Source organism: Procambarus clarkii, chromosome 53, assembly GCF_040958095.1.
Source record: "Procambarus clarkii isolate CNS0578487 chromosome 53, FALCON_Pclarkii_2.0, whole genome shotgun sequence".
In the NCBI taxonomy this organism is placed as follows: Eukaryota; Metazoa; Arthropoda; class Malacostraca; order Decapoda; family Cambaridae; genus Procambarus; species Procambarus clarkii.
Window position 1 is genome coordinate 21,927,675 of NC_091202.1, and position 20,522 is coordinate 21,948,196.

Sequence of the window (20,522 nt, forward strand, 5' to 3'; positions counted from 1 at the left end):
AACGCAAGCACCAAGACCCCCGCAGACCCCAAGGGCGAGGTCATTGTCAAGCGACAACAACCCCTGCGGGAGTGTGAACCAGAAAGCCCCAGGGAAGAGAACCCTGAGACCCAAAGGAAATACTTACAGGGCTCCTAGTGAAGAGAACCCTAAGCGCATGCAGCCCGAAGTACAGCTTTCTCCTGGCCACCGCACCACCCAAACAGCAGGCACAACCGCAAGGGCAAAATCCTGTCAGGAGAGTGAGGCCAGAGGAGAAGTCAGAAGTACAAAATGGTCGCTATATATGATACTGCGAATAACGCGGTTACCTGTGCACGCAACAGTCAAAAAGAAACACCCCCTGACAAACCAATCCCGCCACACCTAACGATCATACACAGTTTTAACCACTAGGAAATGAGCTGTGTCGAGAAGGCCTCTGTACGTCTTGAAGGTGTTCCTGTAGACGCCCCTAAGACCAACCCCACCACCAGGCTTCTCTGAGGCGGCCTCAACCCTTGGTAGCTTCCTCGCCTGGGTTCGACACCCGCCCCGCTCTCTCCTCTCCACACACCTCTACAATCCCCTAGGCAGGACAATACGTTTGAAGAGGCAGGCATTAACACTTACGTTACTGATAGCAAGTAATTGTTAAACGCGGAGCGCAGTGATGTCCCTAGCACGTACACAATACATTTTCCTGAACGAGAGCAGGAGGGACAACACAATTCCAAGGCTTGCCAATGTGTTTTCCTGTGCGAGAGCAGGATGAACACAATTATTTATTTTATTTATTTATTTATTTATTTATTTATATATATATATAAGAAGGTACATTGGGTTTATGACGGAACATAGCATAGCATTGATGTTTTTACATCCTTGTAAAGCCACTAACACGCATAGCATAAAATAATTCTAATTATCCTAATTAATCAGATTCAGATTCAGATTCAGATGTTTATTCAGGTAAGGTATATACATACAAGTGATGTTACATTAATGGATTGATATATAGATAGAGCTAGTACATACAATGCCTAAAGCCACTATTACGCAATGCGTTTCGGGCAAGAAAAAACATTAATATCTAGAACTTAATACTAATTGAGCATAAAGAATAATCTACAATAATTATTATTAATATAACTATAACGGATTTTTTATATAAATTCACTCTTCTTGTATCCCATGTATGTACGCACCTAGATGCCCTAGCGGGGGTGTTGAGCTTCGGCTCTTTGGTCCCACCTCTCAGTTAGTTAGTTTAGTTCATTTATTATGCACCCCATACCCATCTTATGGGCGGTAGTGGAAAGGATTACAGAGGCACATAATGGGCTCAGGGACTTCTCAACTGTCAATCTACTGGTGAACGGATTCCTGAGCTCATTGAAGTCTATCATATCTATATTTGAAATTGTGTATGGAGTCAGCCTCCACCACATCCATGCATTCCATTTAATAACTACTCTGAAAAAGTTCTTTCTAATACCTCTGTGGCATATTTGGGTACTGAGCTTCAACCTGTGTCCCCTTGTGGGAGTACCACTCGTGTTGATTTATGAAGAGTAAGCCACCCAGAAATGGCAAGAGTATGAGTACCCCGTAACCACCTGTGTTGATTGATGATTGGTTAAGATTAAGCCACCCCAGAGGTGGCACGGGCATGAATAGCCGATTGATTGATTGATAAAGATTAAGCCACCCAAGAGGTGGCCCGTAATAAGAACATAAGACCATAAGAACAAAGGTAACTGCAGAAGGTCTATTGGCTCATATGAGGTAGCTCCTATTTATATACAGTGCCACATGAAAGACTGATTAAAAAAATAGAGTCTCATGGTATTGGGGGTGCTATATTAAGCTGGATTAGGGCATGGCTATACCAAAGGAAACAGAGAGTTAGTATAAATGGAATCAAGTCAGAGTGGGAAAATGTTGTAGGTGGAGTGCCTCAAGGCTCTGTCCTGGGACCTCTGTTGTTTATAATATATATAAATGATTTAGATTCAGGTTTGAGTAGCAACATTTGCAAATTTGCCGATGATACGAAAATCGGTAGGGAAATTAATTCGGAGGAGGACTCACTATCACTTCAAGTTGATCTAGATAGGGTTTTGAAATGGTCAAAGGATTGGCAGATGCAGTTTAATGCTGATAAATGTAAAGTTCTGAGGTTAGGTAATGATGATAGAGTTACAAGATACGAGCTAGATGGTGTTGAGATTACGAAGTCTGATTGCGAAAGGGATCTGGGAGTTATGATTAGTAAGAATTTTAAACAAAAGGATTATTGCATGAATGTTCGTAATAAGGTAAATTAGGACACTGGGTTTTATTAATCGAAGCGTTAGTAACAAGACACCTGGTGTGGTTCTTCAGCTATAACTTGTTCTAGTTAGGCCCATTTAGATTATGCAGTTCAGTTTTGGTCGCCGTACTATAGAATGGATATAAATTCACTTTAACGTGTCCAGCGTAGGATAACTAAGTTAATTCACCAAATTAGAAATCTTTCATATGAAGAAAGATTAACAAAGCTTATATTGCATTCACTGGAAAGGCGAAGAGTCAGGGTGACATGATAGAGGTTTACAAGTGGATGAATGCACATAACAAATGGGATATTAATGCAGTATTAAAAGTATCAACACAAGACAGAACGCAAAACAATGGGTATAAATTGGATAAGTTTAGATTTAGGAAAGACTAGGGTAAATATTGGTTCGGTAACAGGGTTGTTGATTTGTGGAACCAATTACCACGAAACGTAGTGGAGGTGGGGTCCCTCGATTGTTTGAAGCGTTGGTTGGACATGTATATGAGTGGGATTGGGTGGTTATAATAAATAGGAGCTGCCTTGTATGGGCCAATAGGCCTTCTGCAGTTACCTTTATTCTTATGTTCTTATTACCTATCCTCAGAACTTTACATTTATCAGCATTAAACTGCATCTGCCAATCTTTTGACCATTTCAAAACCCTATTTAGATCAACTTGAAGTGATAGTGATTCTTCTTCCGTTTTAATTTCCCTACCGATTTTTGTATCATCGGGAAATTTGCAAATGTTGCTGCTCAAACCTGAATCTAAATCATTTATATATATTATGAATAACAGAGATTTCAGGACAGAGCCTTCAGGCACTCCACTTACAACATTTTCCCAGTCTGACTTAACTCCATTTATACTAACTCTTTGTTTTCTTTGGTATAGCCATGCCATAATCCAACTTAAATTGTGACACTAGCTCTCCACATATGTCAGTTGCTTAATTTAGAAACTGTACTTGTGGTCGATCTCGAACCCATTGATGATGTGACGATGTGTATTGAACTTTGTGGCTAGCTCATCAAGACTGCAACTTGCTTAGCTAAATGAATGGTGGGGTTGCGTCCCTGAGCCCATTATGTGCCTCTGTAACTCTTTCCACTGCCGCCCACAGGATGGGTATGGGGTGCATAATAAATGAACTAAACTAAACTTTTTTGTATATATATAAGTGGTCTTACATTCTTGTACAGTCACTAGCACGCATAGAGTCCTTAATCCTAATTTTCACACACACACATACCCAGAAATTAAGCAGCCCGTAGCAGCTGTCTAACTCCGTACCTATTTACTGCTAGATGAACAGCAGCAAATCGATCAGGGTGAAAAAACTCTGCCAATTTGCTTCCGCCTCCGGCAGGAATCGAACCCGGACCCTTAATTAGGACTACAAAGCCCGAGCGCTGTCCACTCAGCTGTCAAGCCCTCAACTAAATTAAGATTAAGGACCTGCCCGAAACGCTATGTGTGTTAGTGATTTGACAAGAATGTAAAAACAACAATGCTATGTACTCGCATAAACCCAATGTACCTACTTGTATGTATATAAATAAATAAATAAAAATAAATGTGTGCGATCCGTCCTCTATTGTTTGTGTGTATATGTATGTATTAACACGATGTACTGAACGGGGTGAGAATAGCTTGAGCTACCTCATCCCTTTGTGTGTATTTTACCTCAATAAACTTATTTCAATTTCAATTTCAATTTCCTCTATTGTATGTGTTTAGTGACCCCGTAAGGGCGACGAAACTACGCAACACGTCGACCGTCGTTCACCTCCAGCCATATTCCGTTGTTTATCAGCTGGAGGCAAGTGGAGCAGGCAGCGCTGTTGCTGTGTACCGCTCCTGCTACTGCTGCTGTAGAGGCTCCTGCAGCAGAGGTTAGTGGCTCGCTGGTGGTGGATAATGATGAGGGGGGAGAGTTGGGACGGTGTGAGGGGGGCTTGGGCGCCTGATAGTGGCCAGCTCCTGAAAGTTTGTTGGATCAGCTGACGAGGCGATTGTAGTGAGTGTATTGTTTGTACTCGCTACAGATCTGTAGCGAGTACAAACTATATACTCACTACACGATCTTGGCCAGGCGGCCACCCCTTCCTGGCATACAGCAACTGCTCTGGACACACCACCTGTCCCTGGCACACACCACCTGTCCCTGGCACGCACCACCTGTCCCTAGCACACACCACCTGTCCCTGGCAAACACAACCACCTGTCCCTGGCAAACACAACCACCTGTCCCTGGCACACACCACCTGTCCCTGACACACACCACCTGTCCCTGGCACACCACCTGTCCCTGGCAAACACAACCACCTGTCCCTGGCACTCACACACCCACCTGTCCCTGGCAAATACACACACTTGTCCCTGGCAAACGCGCACCACCTGTCCCTGGCAAACGCGCGCACCACCTGTCCCTGGCAAACGCGCGCACCACCTGTCCCTGGCAAACGCGCGCACCACCTGTCCCTGGCAAACGCGCGCACCACCTGTCCCTGGCAAACGCGCGCACCACCTGTCCCTGGCAAACGCGCGCACCACCTGTCCCTGGCAAACGCGCGCACCACCTGTCCCTGGCAAACGCGCGCACCACCTGTCCCTGGCAAACGCGCGCACCACCTGTCCCTGGCAAACGCGCGCACCACCTGTCCCTGGCAAACGCGCGCACCACCTGTCCCTGGCAAACGCGCGCACCACCTGTCCCTGGCAAACGCGCGCACCACCTGTCCCTGGCAAACGCGCGCACCACCTGTCCCTGGCAAACGCGCGCACCACCTGTCCCTGGCAAACGCGCGCACCACCTGTCCCTGGCAAACGCCCGCACCACCTGTCCCTGGCAAACGCCCGCACCACCTGTCCCTGGCAAACGCGCGCACCACCTGTCCCTGGCAAACGCGCGCGCCACCTGTCCCTGGCAAACGCGCGCGCCACCTGTCCCTGGCAAACGCGCGCGCCACCTGTCCCTGGCAAACGCGCGCGCCACCTGTCCCTGGCAAACGCGCGCGCCACCTGTCCCTGGCAAACGCGCGCGCCACCTGTCCCTGGCAAACGCGCGCGCCACCTGTCCCTGGCAAACGCGCGCGCCACCTGTCCCTGGCAAACGCGCGCGCCACCTGTCCCTGGCAAACGCGCGCGCCACCTGTCCCTGGCAAACGCGCGCGCCACCTCTCCATGACATGCATTACCACCTGCTTCCGTGTTACCGGTGTCCCCCCATGTCACATTCCACCAGTATCACCCCTCTCCTCCCCCCCTTTCCATGTCATGTGCTGCCAGTATCCCATGTCACATGCTGACAGTGTTTCCCCATGTCATGCACTGGTAGTGGCCCCCCCCCCCCAGGTCACACCGCTGGTGTCCCCTATGTGTAATTACCTAAGTAGTTACAGGATGAGAGCTACGCTCGTGGTGTCCCGTCTCCCCAGCACTGTCATATAACGCTTTGAAACTACTGTACTGACGATCGTGGCCTCTACCACCTTCTCACCTAACTTGTTCCAACCGTCTACCACTCTGTTTGCAAAAGTGAATTTTCTGTTATTTCTTCGGCATCTGTGTTTAGTTAAAATCTATGACCTCTTGTTCTTTAAATTCCGGGTCTCAGGAAATCTTCCCTATCAATTTTATCAATTCCTGTTACTAATTTGTACGTAGTGATCATATCACCTCTTTTTCTTCCGTCTTCTAGTTTTGGCATATTTAATGCCTCTAACCTCTCCTCGTAGCTCTTGTCCCTCAGTTCTGGGAGCCACTTAGTACTGTAGCAAATCTTTGCACCTTTTCCAGTTTGTTGATGTGCTTCTTAAGATATGGGCACCACACAACCGCAGCATATTCCAGCTTTGGTCTAACAAAAGTCGTGAACAATTTCTTTAGTATTTCACCATCCATGTATTTAAAAGCAATTCTGAAGTTAGAAAGTGTAGCATAGGCTCCTCACACAATATTCTTAATGTGGTCCTCAGGTGATAGTTTTCTATCTAGAACCATCTCTAGATCTTTCTTGATCAGACTTCTTTAAAGATTTCTCACGTAATTTATAGGTTGTGTGGGGTCTATGTTCTCCTATTTCACATTTCATAACATGGCATTTATTTACATTAAATTCCATTTGCCAAGTGGTGCTCCATATACTTTGTCCAGGTCTTCTTGAAGGGCATGACAATCATCTAAGTTACTTATCCTTCCTATTATCTTAGCATCATCAGCAAACATATTCATATACAGTAATTCTGTATTCCATCTGGTAGATCGTTTATGTAGACAATGAACATTCCCGGTGCAAGAATTGAACCCTGTGGTACTCTGCTTGTGACATTTCTCCAGTCCGATACACTTCCTCTTATTACTGCCCTCATTTTTCTATCAGTCGGAACATTTTTCATCCATGTTAGCAGCTTACCTGTTACCCCTCCAATGTGTTCCAGTTTCCAGAACAACCTCTTATGTGGAACTCTGTTGAAAGTCTTTTCTAGGTCCTGATAGTTGCAGTCAACACAACCATCTCTTTCCTGTAAAATCTCTGTGGCTCGATCATAGAAACTGAGTAAATTTGTTACACAGGATCTTCCAGATTGAAAACCATACTGACTGTCTGATATTATATAGTTTCTCTCCAGGTGAAACCCATTTAATTTTCATTATTTTTTTCCAATACCTGTATTTTGACTATTACACTTGTCAACGATACGGGGTCTATAATTGAGGGGGGTCTTCCCTGCCGCCACTTTTGTAGATTGGAACCATGTTAGCCTTTTTCTACACATTTGCTACAACTCCTGTACACAGGATGCACAAGTGGCCAAGGAGAAGGAAAAAATAGCAGCAGCAGTAAAGGAAGCCAAACACTGCAGCAACCAGCATAAAACAAACATTTAGGCAGTCTCCGTGGTGTAGTGGTAAGACACTCGCCTGGCGTTCCGCGAGTGCTATATCATGAGTTCGTATCCTGGCCGGGGAGGATTTACTGGGCGCAATTCCTTAACTGTAGCCTCTGTTTAACGCAACAGTAAAATGTGTACTTGGATGAAAAAACGATTCTTCGCGGCAGGGCATCGTATTCCAGGGACCATAGGATTAAGGACTTGCCCGATACGCTACGCGTACTAGTGGCTGTACAAGAATGTAACAACTCTTGTATATATCTAAAAAAAAAAAATAGGTTGGAAGTCAGAAAGGAACTGGCATCTAACCCGAAGTTGGTGCAAAACACAGTTGATCGAAGTAAGTCCCTGATAATTTTTGGTTGCAAAGAAAAGGAGATACTGTACCATCTAGGTCAGAAAGAACTGTAGAAGAAGAGAAAGTAGTAGATAAAATTGTTGGCCTCATGGAAGGTCTTACTACCATTGAGAATGTCTGCGACTACAGGAGAATTGGAAAGTACGTAGAAGGGAAAGATTGACCTTTTGAGGATCATCCTAAATGGTGCCAAACAGATGGAAGAAGTACTAAGGAATGCTAGAAAATTACAAAGTGATAGGAAGGGAAAGTATGCTCGTTAAGACGAGATCTTTCAAAAGAAGAGAGAAGCTAAAACTGAACCTCGTTGAGGGAAAACGTCTAATTGAGAGCAGGAATGAAGTAGAAATCAAATCTTTCTTCTACAAAGTGATAGGCAGACCAGTAAAATGGTACAAAAAGGCAAACCAACAAAATGTTCAGTCATGTTCCCCCCTTTCTTATTTTTATTTGTTCTCAACACATTTTATACTTTAAACTCAATTAGTGTTAAGTTTTAGTCTTTAATGTTTATCCTGCCCGAAACGCTTTGCGTAATAGTGGCTTTAGGCATTGTATGTACTAGCTCTATCTATAAATCCATCAACTTTGTATCTTACCTTGTATGTATGTACCTTACCTGAATAAAAAATTTATTTATTTAAAAATCACTAGAGAAAAGGGTAGTGAAGAATAAGGAGAGGGGGAACATGTTCCTGAAAATTGCATACACCAACATAGATGGAGTGAGATCAAAGATACTGGAGTTAAGTGATGTAATACAGCTGCAGACACCAGATATTGTTGCACTCACGGAGACAAAACTTAAAGATATTTTAAATGAGGTCATATTCCCAAGGGGCTACTCAGTCTGGAGACAGGATAGAAAAATTAGGAAAGGTGGTGGCATTGCTGTGCTGGTGAAAGAAACTGTGTATGCTCTATGTTCTCTGGAATTCTTATTGTCTGATTCCCTGAAGATTTCATTTTATACACACACACTTTGGCACTTTTCGTTTAATGTTTCACACATTTCCTTTTCATTTTCCGTGAATCTACAGTATTTCCTATTTTCAACACCTGAATATTATCCATTACTTGCAATTTGTTGTTTATGAATTTGTAGAATAGGCCTGGTTCTGTTTTACATTTGTCTGCTATCCCTTTTTCAAAATTTCTTTTTGCCTCTCTCTTTACTGCCGTGTAGTTGTTTCTCGCATTTTTGTATCGCTGGTATGTTTGGGGGTTTGGCCTCTTCCTATATTGATTCCATGCTTGTGTCTTTTGGTCTCTGGCCCTCTCACAATTTCTGTTGAACCAATTCTGTTTTCTGCATCTCTGTTTAGGTATGAATGTTTGTGGTGCCCCATGTCACATGTTGCTAGTATCCTTGATCATTGTGTTGATTAAATCTTGTTGATTATATCAAATCTTGTTTTTGGGTGTACATGTGGATTCTGCTCTATCATGTTTTTTCTGCAAGATTTTTGTAATACAGTACAGTACTGTAATTGTTTGACCGGTCAGCCTTGATCTTTGCCAAGTCATTATTCTGCTACGTGGCTGAAAAGATGCCTGGGTCATTCATAGCTTGAGGTTAGAGATTGTATAAATATTAATTACAGTATTCAGTTTGGTCTCTGGGTGTTGTGAAGACATGACATTGACTTGGCAAGAAGTACTGAGTGTTGCTAGATATTTGGCACAATGTATAGATTGTTGAACACTTGGCTCATATTTTTAGCATTTTGATTTTTGATGACTTGCATGCCAGATCAGTAATTGGAGGACTGTTAACATGACGGCTATCAAACCAATCGGCAATAATAACACTGCTCTGGTAACATGACAAAAAAACTGGTATAGGGAATCTGAAGTTTGTGTTAACATTTTAAATGTTAATAGTCCTGATAATACAGTTGGGTTTGTATTTGACTCCCAATCGAGAATTCCGGCTTCGAAACCCAGGTGGGACAGAAATGGTTGGGGGGAGGGTGTTTCCTTTTCCCTAATTCCCGTCAACCTAGCAGTAAATAGGTACCTTGGAGTCAGCTTGTTGTGGGGTTGCATCCTGGAAAGGGTCTGTAATTCAACCCTGGGGGGGGGGGGGGCTTGATATAAGCCTAACATGTACTGTATGTATAAACTGGCTTCCTGTCCCCCAACACAAAGAATTATTATTATTATTAATTACTTTAAATGTTGTACTGTGGAACACACTAGTACGATAAAGTGACACTGAAAACGCTATACACTACTGTACTTGTATATTGGATTTGTGATGGGTTGTGGTATCGCAGCTATACTAAACCAAGAGGGTATGGCTCTCCATTACATAAATAAACAAAAAAAATGCTGCTATTGGCCTTGCAGTGTGTAAATCGCAGGTGGAAACAAATGGAAATCAAATAAATAATTAAAACAATTTACTGAAATATTATCAAAAATGGCACCTGAGAACACTTGATCATATAATGCAAAGGTGGACAAGATCATATGAAAATTAATACAAAATAAACTGTAAAAAATTCGACGAATATAATGCATGAAGATATACTGGTTTACCGAAGACAGCTACCATACCACCATGGCATCAGACACACGGCATAGGCTGAGGGCAGACGAAGGGGTGAGACACACCAAGGTGATCCAAGAGCACTGAGGGAGAGAGAGAGACTCTCTCCAATTGTTGTTGTTTAAGATTCGCTACTTGGAACAAAAAGTTCCAAGTAGCACGGGCTATGGTGAGCCCGAAGTGGACTTAGGCTCTCCAATGAGGCGGTGCCCTTTATATAGTCCAGTGGTGATGACTCACCCGGTGTCAACACAAGGTGGACATCTGGTCAACTAGCAAACTGATAGTCTTTGTGTTGAGCTGCACCACTGCTAGTTGAAGGTGGCTAACTGCTTGTTTGTGAAGGCAAACTACTGGTTAGCGGGGGAGCTTGGCTTGCCTCCGAGTCGTACCAGGCCGGGCCAGGCCTGGGGGGGGGGGTACAGAGAGGTGGAGAGGTGGCAGGACTCATGACTCATCTGGGCTGGTGTAGAGGTAGACTTCCAGTACAGAGTCATTGAAGGTGAGGGGAAAAAGCAGTTCCACTGCCATGCAGGGGGATTCACTTGACAGATTGAAGTTATTTAGACTAAAAAAAAGTTATGGAATAGATGACATGTTTCTACAATCACTGCTGTTAGGTCTTTAATGTTACAAGGCATTGTAACATTAAAGACCTTTTTGGAAGCTGATTTGGGCCAGTGCTACAATGATGAATAGCTTTGTTTCCCTTTAAAGTTATCCATGTTATTTTCTTCCATTGAAACTCCACCTTTCTGTGATGGCTAGAATTTAAAGACCTCACTGGCCTGGAGGGCACTAGTGTGGTTTGTGAAGTCCTTCTAGACAGAGAACAGTAGATAGTGTTCCATCCTTTGGGGATGAGTTATGGGACCCTTGCTAGGCCTTGAATTACAGTTCCTTCCAAGTTGCTAGCCTGTTGGCAAGTTCCCTTCATATTTGAATACTTGACCTCAAATATCTTTTCAATTTTTTTTTTTGAAATGCGATGATTTTGATGAAATAAGTTTCAGCAGATTAGAAATCATAGTTCATAGAATCATAGAACTATCATAGAAATGATAGGTCAGTGGAGTCCCAGAGCCCTGTGGGACTCCGTTGGTGACATCTCGCCACTCTGGTGCCTCATCCCTCCCTCACAGTTACTCGCCATTTCCCGTTGCTTAGATACTCCCTTATTCACTGGAGCACTTTGCCATTTACTCCTGCCTGTTGCTCCAACTTTTGTAAAAGCCTTTTATGGAGTACTGTGTCAAAGGCTTTCTGACAGTCCAAGAAAATGCAGTCTACCCACCCTTCTCTTGTGGTAATTTGTTGTTACCTCTGCACCACTAGTGTGCCCAGGGAGGGCACCTGGTTCGGGAATCTGGTGTCTCTGGGTCCTTGTTCCAGAGCCCATTTGTCTTGGGTTGTCCATAGTGTCAAGTGTAACCAATCTGCAGTCTACCTTTGGGCCCGTGATCATCATCAGTTTACCTCTGCTTTTTTTTTTTTTCTTTTTTTTTTTTTTTTTTCTTTTTTTTTCCTTTTCTTTTTTTTCTTTTTTTTCTTTTTTTCTTTTTTTCTTTTTTTTTCTTTTTTCTCCTCCCCCCCCCTCCCTCGTCTAGCCTATATCCAGGCTTGGAAGTTTTGCCATTCCAACAGTGTGTTGGTGGTTTGTTAATGAGTATTGGATAATTCTTCATTTATTTTTTCTAAACCAAAGCCTATTTTAAAATTAGTAAATTTTTTGTCTTTATTTCAATGGCATTCTGATCTGAATGTCGTATTTGTGATACGTCTGGTAAGTTCCTCATTATTTGAAGATCAGACCAAGCCTAATTTTCCCCCCTACTTGACTCCATTATCTGCAGGTTCATTGTTGCATGATACTTGTCTTAAGTTTCATTTGCTTTCTGATTTGTGCTTGTTGTAGTCTAATATTGTCATATTCCACTTCAAATTTGTAAGGTTGAAATTTCCTAGGGGCATAATATTTGGTACTGTACTGGGTTATTATTGGTTTTGTAGACAGTTTATAATTATTATGCCCTCGCTTTGTTATTCAGCTGTTGCATTAGGGGGTTTTGTGTATGAGAATAATTATGAGGCGTTTTCATCTCTGATACCTAATGTCTCCACCACATTAGTTGAGGTTCTAGATCAGATCTCTAGGATCAGGTTCTAGATCTCACCTACACACTTTTTGTGTGTTTTTTTGTGTAATTTTGTGTGAGCGAGTCTTTTAACATAGACGTACTTCATGCCGTTTTTGTGCTTATCAGATCTATTGACAGTGTAATTTGGGATATAAACGTTTCTGTCGATATACAGCAATCTCTAGTATGAGTTTCTGTGAATACTCTGAAGATGGCATTTGCCTCTGTAAGGAGCTCATTTATGAAAGGAACTTAGTTTCATGTGTGTCTCGTCCTTTTATGTCATAAAAAATACAAGTACAGTACATACTTACAGTTACACGGAGTTGTTTAATTTTGTGTGTTGTCTAATAATGGTAGTTGGCATTGTGTTAGATGGCATAGTTGGTGATAATGTGGGGTAGTAGTTGTTGTTGTGACCTTGGAGTGTGTGCCAACACTAGACTCCTCGGGCAGCCTCCTCACTCCCCAACAATCGTGACTTCTCGGCATCAAATTAGCAGTGTTATCCATGTTGATAGCTTTTCTTCTACAAATCTTACGTATTTAAGAAAATTGATGTACCTAAAAATATTGATTGATAGCACTGAAATTTGCCAATTTTGTTTTCAGTAGTAACACTTCATATGAGATCCTTAACTTGTATTTCCAGCTAAATCATATTGGATTACATTACTGAGACGTGAGAACATGCATGGCATGCAAGATTTAGTACATACAGTAATAGAAATAAATAAATAAATAAATAATATATATATATATATATATATATATATATATATATATATATATATATATATATATATATATATATATATAAAATAATAATTTATTATTATAAGTCTTCATTGTATGTTAATTTATAGTATGCTATTTTTAAACTTAAAAAGTTCAAGAGCATTGATTTTCAATGCCAAGTATTACTGTACTGTGTATTATCTATACCAAAAGTAGGGAACTGACAGAAATAACTTTTGTCTACCCTGATAACATATCTTTTTATCTTTCAGGTGTGTTTTGGTGTGACGTGATCATATGATGGAAAACAACTGGTGTTGTAACCGCAAGCTAAGATAATGCTTATTAAGATGTAATAAATGTAGAATGTTTGATGCCTCAGAATAATGATTGATGCTTTGGTAAAAAAAGACAATGGAGACATGAATATTAGAAAATTACACATGGCTTTTTAGATATAAGTCTTGTGGTGTTGCGTAATGACTTCGGTGAAAAGCATTTAATAGAGGCTTTTTTTATTTATTTTTAGTTAAAAAGCTCAGGTGTTTATTTTTTTTTTTTTTTTGTGGGGGCTTTGGAAAATAAAAGCTGACAAAATTGTTACACAGTGACCTGAAACAAAAGAAGTGTCTTTGAAAGAAAGGCTCCAAATGATGAAGATGGGTCACCTGAGCAATGCACAGTTAAGGAGGCTGGAGGAGCACAAGTATTCTTGTGCCTCCAGCTCTCTTATGGACCCCATGATGCAAAAATGGTGGTGTTGGCTAGTGGAACAAATTTCCATGACTCTAGCGCCCAACCTCATCACCATCGCTGGCCTATTCATCAACATCGTCACCTCGTTACTCTTAGTGTACTACAGCCCGGATGCCAAGCAAGAGGTATGTGAATGTTCACACTGTTTGCTTCCAAAATTGTAATTTGTCAAAGATGGTGTATTTGACATTGTCTTGTAGCTTTTAATGGAAAATTGTATTCTGGTATAATAAGCATGCTCTATAACCACCTTGTTTTCCAGGTTGAAGAGTGCCACCTTTGGCCAAAGGTGGCACTCCACAACCTGTCATAATCTGTTCTATTTACAGACGCCTCTCTTTCCCTTCCCTTCGGCACGCCTCTTTCCCTTCCCTTCGGCACGCCTCTTTTCCTTCCCTCTGACATGCCTCTCGTTCCCTTCTGAGAACGCACCATGTGGTTTTCTTGTTAATCAAACGAGCACTCGCCAATTGAGAGAAATTGTCGGCGATTGGCGGGCTCGTTACTCAATATGCTCGTAATTTGAGGCGCTTGTCACTCGATGTTCAACTGTAGTTTACTGTAAAAAAATCGAAGCAGATTGTAACTGCAGAAGGCCTATTGGCCCATTCGAGGCAGCTCCTATTTATAACCCCCAATCCCACTCATATATTTTGCCGACCCATGCTTGAAACAATCGAGGGACCCGCACCTAAACCACGCCACATGGCAACTGGTTCCACAAATCAACAAACCTGTTACCGGACCAGTATTTACCCAGGTCTTTCTGAAATCTAAACTTATCCAGTTTATACCCATTGTTTCGTGTTTTGTCTAGTGTTGATACGTTTAATACCCTATTAATATCCTCTTTGTTATGTCCATTCATCCACTTGTAAACCTCTGTCATGTCATCCCTAACTCTTTTTGCCTTTCCAGTGAATGCAATTTAACTTTGTTAATCTTTCTTCATATGACAGGTTTCTAATTTGGGAAATTAACTTTGTCATCCTATGCTGGACACGTTAAAGTGAATTTATATCCATTCTATAGTACGGCGACCAAAACTGAACTGCATAATCTAAATGGGCCCTAACCAGAGCCAGATATAGCTGAAGAACACCACCAGGTGTCTTGTTACTAACGCTTTGATTCATAAATCCCAGTGTCCTATTTGTCTTATTACGAACATTCATGTATTGATTTTCTGGTTTTAATTTCTTACTAATCATAATTCCCAGATCCCTTTCGCAATCCGACTTCGCAGTCTCAAGCTCATTTTCGCTTGTATATCTTGTAACTCTATCATCACTACCTAGCCTTAAAACCTTATATTTGTCAGCATTAAACTGCATCTGGCAATCTTTTGACCATTTCAAAACCCTATTTTTATCGCCTTGAAGTGATAGTCTTTTTCCGTGTTTATTTCCCTCCCGATTTTTGTATCATCGGCAAATTTGCAAATGTTGCTGCTCAAACCCGAGTCTAAATCATTTATATATACAGTGGTACCTCGCATAACGATTGCCCCAAAAGACGAATATTTTGGGTAACGAACGGCCCGATCGGCGTCAAATCGTCCCGTATGACGAACGCTGGTTTGAGTAACGTCAACACAACATGGTGGGGTCGCGCTGCTGTTTGCACATTCTTAGACGCCTCCGACGATGCACATAAATTATGTTGTTCTTGTTTAAAGATGCTAATGATGCTGGGATATAAAAGGGTGACTGCTGAGATGTTGCAAAGCATTGACGTTTTTGTAGGAAAAAAGAAATGAAATATCTGATATACAACAAATGTCAAAAAAGTTCGTTCGGTGTTCGGCAGGTAGGCTGCTCCATTATAACAATCTTTCTTTGTTTCAAATGTGTTCCATTTGTTTTTTATTTGTCATTTACGTCTCAATAATGGAGAAGCCTACCTTACATACACTGAATAAACCATTATGACATTTTCCTTTCTTCAAATGTGTTCAATATTTATTTTTCATTTGTCTTATAGCAAAAGGTTCGTTCGGTGGTCGGCAGGTAGGCTGCTCCATGTTTCTTACATACAAAAAGCGTAAATAATAAAAAAAATGAAGAATTTTGAAAACCAGTACAAATGTCAAAAAGGTTCGTTCGGTGGTCTACAGGTCGACTGCTCCATGTTTCTTAAAAAAAAAAAAAAAAAAAAAAAAAACGAAAAATAAAAACTGTTGAAACAATTTGAAAATGGACAAATGTCATAAAGGTTCGTTCAGTGTTTGTCGGGTAGGCTGCTCCATTATTGAGACGTAAGTGATAAATACAAAACAAATGGAACACATTTGAAACAAAGAAAGATTGTCATAATGGAGCAGCCTACCCAACAAACACTGAACGAACCTTTTGCTATAACGAATATGAAAGACAAGGGCTGCTGGCTGGGTTAGTAGTGCGTGAGCAACCATTTGTAGCACACATGCCTCTGGCTCTCAAACACCTGTCCCACACGGTGTTGAAAGACTGTACTCAGTCAGTGCAATTCAGACCCTATTGTTTGAAGAACATAAGGGTCATAACATTGGTGAAGCTAGGCGCAATAAGGGCTTAACACAACGGTCGGATGCCTGTGATACAGCACCTATGAGGATGATACAGCGAGCGTATCCAGGTGTAGCTCTGAGCCCCACCCTTGCCATCTCTAATGTATATAGATGATACATAGATGAATCGTTTTCTGCGTTCAGTGATGATGCATCTGATACAAGTAGCATAGATGAACAGTGTTAGCGGCTTCCATGGTGGTGGTGGTCATTGATATTGTTAAGAATACCTGAATCTTTTCCTGACCGATGGACACTCTTTGAGGCTAGCTGAATCTCTTCCTGACTGATGGACACTCTTTGAGGCTAGCTGAATCTCTTCCTGTGTGGGACCTTACAAAGCGATCTTTTCAAGACTACCTTACAAATTGAGCTTTTCCTATAATCGTTTCAATACTACTTTATGCTTTACAAGCTTGGCTACATACCACCTACAAGTACTAAAGCCAAGGGTGCACGCGAGTGCATTATTTGCAAGCACACAGAACGATGAAACAGGAAACAAAGATCTATCTGTAGCTGGTGCAAGGAGAGCAATGTCGCGCTGTGTACCATGGACTACTTCGTTGACTATTATGCACCTCCAAAGTACTGAGTGTGTAATACAGTGTGTTACTGTGTAAATAGTATGTGAAACTGTACATATTGTAATATTAGTGAATTTTTACCACGTAATATTGTGACAATAAACATTTATTGTGGACACATTACTGACACATGTATCACAGTTTCATGGAAAATTATGAACATTCTACTGTATACATATTGTAAAGGTCACAAATATGCATCATATACGATAAAAGAAACAAATAAAACCGCATTGGAAATGCATAGGAAAAATATTTGAAAATACATTTGTGGCAACACGCGGTGCGTGAATGGCCTGCGCGACCGTGTCTGGGAGCTTCACACACGGGCGACCAGCCCCTGATGACGTCACAGCGCACCTTGTCCACGCCCTCACAGCCAAAGTAAGTGGAATTTGGTAATTATTTTTACATAGACATGTTCAGGGACAGTAATTTATCATTTTACAAAGAAAAATTATATTTTGGGGAACATTTGATGTCATGCACACTGGGGGAATTTCACAATAAACACAGTGCATCACACTGGTTACATGGGGGACACTTGTTTTGTATGACGTCCGTTTCACATGACGAACATGGAACGGATTAAATTCGTTATGGGAGGTACCACTGTATTATGAATAACAGAGCTCCCAGGACAGAGCTTTGAGGCACTCCACTTACCACATTTTTCTAGTCTGACTTAATCCCATTTATTCTAACTGTTTCCTTTAGTATAGCCATGCCCTAATCCAACATAATATAGCACCCCCAATACCATGAGCCTCTATCTTTTTAATCAGTCTTTCATGTGGCACTGTATCAAAAGTTTTTCTAAAGTCAAGGTACACAACATCACAAACCTTACCACTATCAACTGCCTCAACCGTGCTGGAATAAAATGATAGCAAATTTGTTAAACATGAATGGCCATAGTGTTTTGAAGAGTATTATTATTGGTATAGCACCTCTAGTTTGAAAAGTTCTTTTTATCCAACCTGTCATTTTTCTTGCAGTTGTGACTGTTACTTTGTGTTCTGTTACTTTATTGTGTAGATCTTCTGACATGAGTACACCCAAATCCTTTACATTACTTTTTCTTTGAATGTTATGATTTGACTGCGTTTTGTACGTGGTTTCTGTTTTTGTTTTCATTTTTCTGTAGCGCAATAACTGGAACATCATTAAATACCATATTATTTTCTGTAGCTCATTGAAAGACCTTATTTACATCTGATTGGAGGTTTGCTGTGTTCTCTATGTTGTCTACTCATAAAAATCCTAGTGTCATCTGCAAAGGATGATACAGTGCTATAGATTGTGTCCTTGTCTGTCTTGAGAAAAAGTACTGGAGCAAGCACAGTACCCTGAGGGACTGAACTCTTCACAGATGATGGTCCGGATTGTATTTTTGTTGATTATTACACATTGGATTCTGTTTGGAAATTGTAGATCCGTCTGCCTGTTTTTCCGGTAATTCCTTTTGCACACATTTTGTGTGCATTAACACCATGATCACATTTGTCAAACGCTTTTGCAAAATCTGTGTGAATTACATCAGCGTTTTGCTCGTCTTCCATGGCATCTAAGGCCATGCCATAATGGTCCAGCAACTGTGATAGGCAAGAGTGCCCTGTTCTGAAATCATGTTGTCCTGGGTTATGAAGATGCTGTGATTTCATGTATTTTGTGATCTTATTTCTTAGCACACTCAGATTTTTTTGTGTGTGATGTTAGTGCTATAGGTTTGTATTTTTTTTTGCCTCTGCCTTATTTACTCCTTTATGGAGTGGTGCTATCTCTGCTGTTTTTTAGTATGTCAGGGATAATGCCAGTAGCTAGGCTTTGCCTCCAAAGAATGTGAAAGCCTGCAACAGTGGTGTTTTTTTATAGTTGTTGATGAATATGCAGTTCCAGGAATCAGGGGCTGGTGCAGAGTGCAAAGGAATACTGTCTATGGCTTCTTCAAAATCCAGTGGGGACAGGGTGACATCTGGTATGTGATTTGATGTTGGCATCACATCCATGAAAAATTCATTTGGGTTACTATATCAATTTTTAGTGCGTTTGTTTTCAGCGATCCACTAGAGTTGTACTGATTCCTCAGTATTTCGCTCATTTCTTTGTCGTCATCTGTGAAAGTTCCCTCTCTCTGTTGCAGGGGTCCGATACTAGATAGGGTTTTTGATCTTGATTTTGCGTAGGAGAAACAAATTTTCAGATTTCTGTTTCACTGATGGCCTTTTGTGCTCTCTCTCTCTCTCTCTCTCTCTCTCTCTTGGATTTTGTATGATTCCTGTAGCTTTAGTTCAATCATTTCTATTTCTTTACCTAGCCGCCTTTGTTGTTCTTGAGATAGGGTGTGGCTCTCAAGTTGTTCCACGATTCATTTTCTACTCCTATAGAAGGAATGCTGTTCTCATTCCAGTCTGCATCTCTTCTTTTTTCTGGGGGGAGCCCCGTCAGGTCCCTGGAGCTATCCAGGCTGATATTGCTAGTGTCAGACTTTGGCATCAGTCATATGTATGAAGTTCTTTAGGCCTGCCAGAACCTGTCCCTTCTCAGAGAGGCACGAGGAGCAATGGCCTATAGACACCCCCATGTGGTTGGAAGCATTCTATGTCTGCCATTGACTGGATCAGGCACCTAGAAAGGTAAGCATCCCAAAACAAACTCCCTATTCTTGTCCAAGGGTACACAAGTGTTGGTGTTCCGCATCCTTTTTTCTCTCGGGTGCTTCGCCTCTTTTGCCCCTCTTATCTCTCCAGTCCGAACCCTGCAGATACTGGGAATGTTCTGGATTATGAATATGGAGAGGACGCTTAGTTTTTCTCTGCATGCAGGTGTGGGGCGCCTCATTCGCCTGTACCCTACTCTTCTCCTGCATGTGTGGCTCTGGCTTCATTTCATTAGCTGTGCTCCCGGAATATTCATGGCCAAGATGTGTCGTGACACGTTAGTGCTTACGCTCTGCAGATGAGTTTATGTGATCTGGCGTCTCTTTCAACTAGGCGCTGGTTCATGGTTTTTTGGACGAGTGTTGGAGATTGGTTGTAGCGTTTTGTTTGGCTCATTGCATGCGTCTTCCTTTGGCCTTCCTTGTTCGTCGTTTGTGTTATTTGTTATACGGTGGGGCATGGCTGCATCTTTCGAGATTTTTCTTGGACACTTGTTCCTTGACCGTCGTGCAATGCCTAGCTGAGCCCATCCATATACATTGGATTCACTGTATGTAGTAAATCATGTCCATTTCGTTCCCGATTGCTGCCTGTCTTCTTCGTTCCTCATATTCCTTCTCCACATTTGTCCTTAGCTGCTGGTGCTTGGACTGTCTTTCTGGTCTTTTTCTTGCGTTTTTCCAGTTTTCTCATTCTCTACTTCACATTGTGTGTTTTAGTAGGTGCTTCTTGGCTCTACTAATGCTAGGTTGGACTTTGTCCATGTTCAGTTCCCTGCTTTTGCACAGCCCCTGTGTTTGGTTCTGGTCCTGAGTTTTCATCTTCTTGTTTGGCAATTCCAGCTTCTGGGTTGCACTGTGTGCAGGTGGATGGTGCTTCCGTTCTTCCTCTCCTGCCCCTACAGTTTCTTTTCGTTGGGCCGAGAGCTGCTAGGTTTCAGACCCTGGCTCTGGCCTTTTCTTTGTATTCTCTTTCGGGA

General features: G+C 41.8%; 2 protein-coding genes across 8 annotated transcripts in view; one reads left to right on the forward strand and one right to left on the reverse strand.

Annotated features, from left to right (window-relative positions):
- LOC123767087 (titin homolog) overlaps nt 1-738 on the reverse strand; it is a 92,140-nt gene extending 91,402 nt beyond the window's left edge. Inside the window, exon 1 of one of the 3 annotated variants that reach the window (XM_045756581.2) lies at nt 613-738. The gene's annotated coding sequence lies outside the window, so the exon portion shown is untranslated. Of the gene's footprint in view, nt 1-127; nt 496-612 lie in introns of those variants that run through there. The other 2 variants (XM_045756580.2, XM_069304760.1) reach the window with 2 other exon arrangements.
- A 3,306-nt stretch (nt 739-4,044) lies between these two features.
- Nucleotides 4,045-20,522, forward strand: part of LOC138352355 (choline/ethanolaminephosphotransferase 1-like) — a 54,568-nt gene continuing 38,090 nt past the window's right edge. For 3 of the 5 annotated variants that reach the window (XM_069304770.1, XM_069304771.1, XM_069304772.1), the window contains exons 1-2: nt 4,046-4,201; nt 13,265-13,873. In XM_069304770.1, coding sequence (XP_069160871.1) covers nt 13,643-13,873 — 231 coding nt within the window. In that variant the 5' untranslated portion in view covers nt 4,046-4,201; nt 13,265-13,642. Of the gene's footprint in view, nt 4,202-13,264; nt 13,874-20,522 lie in introns of all 5 variants that reach the window. The other 2 variants (XM_069304774.1, XM_069304775.1) reach the window with 1 other exon arrangement.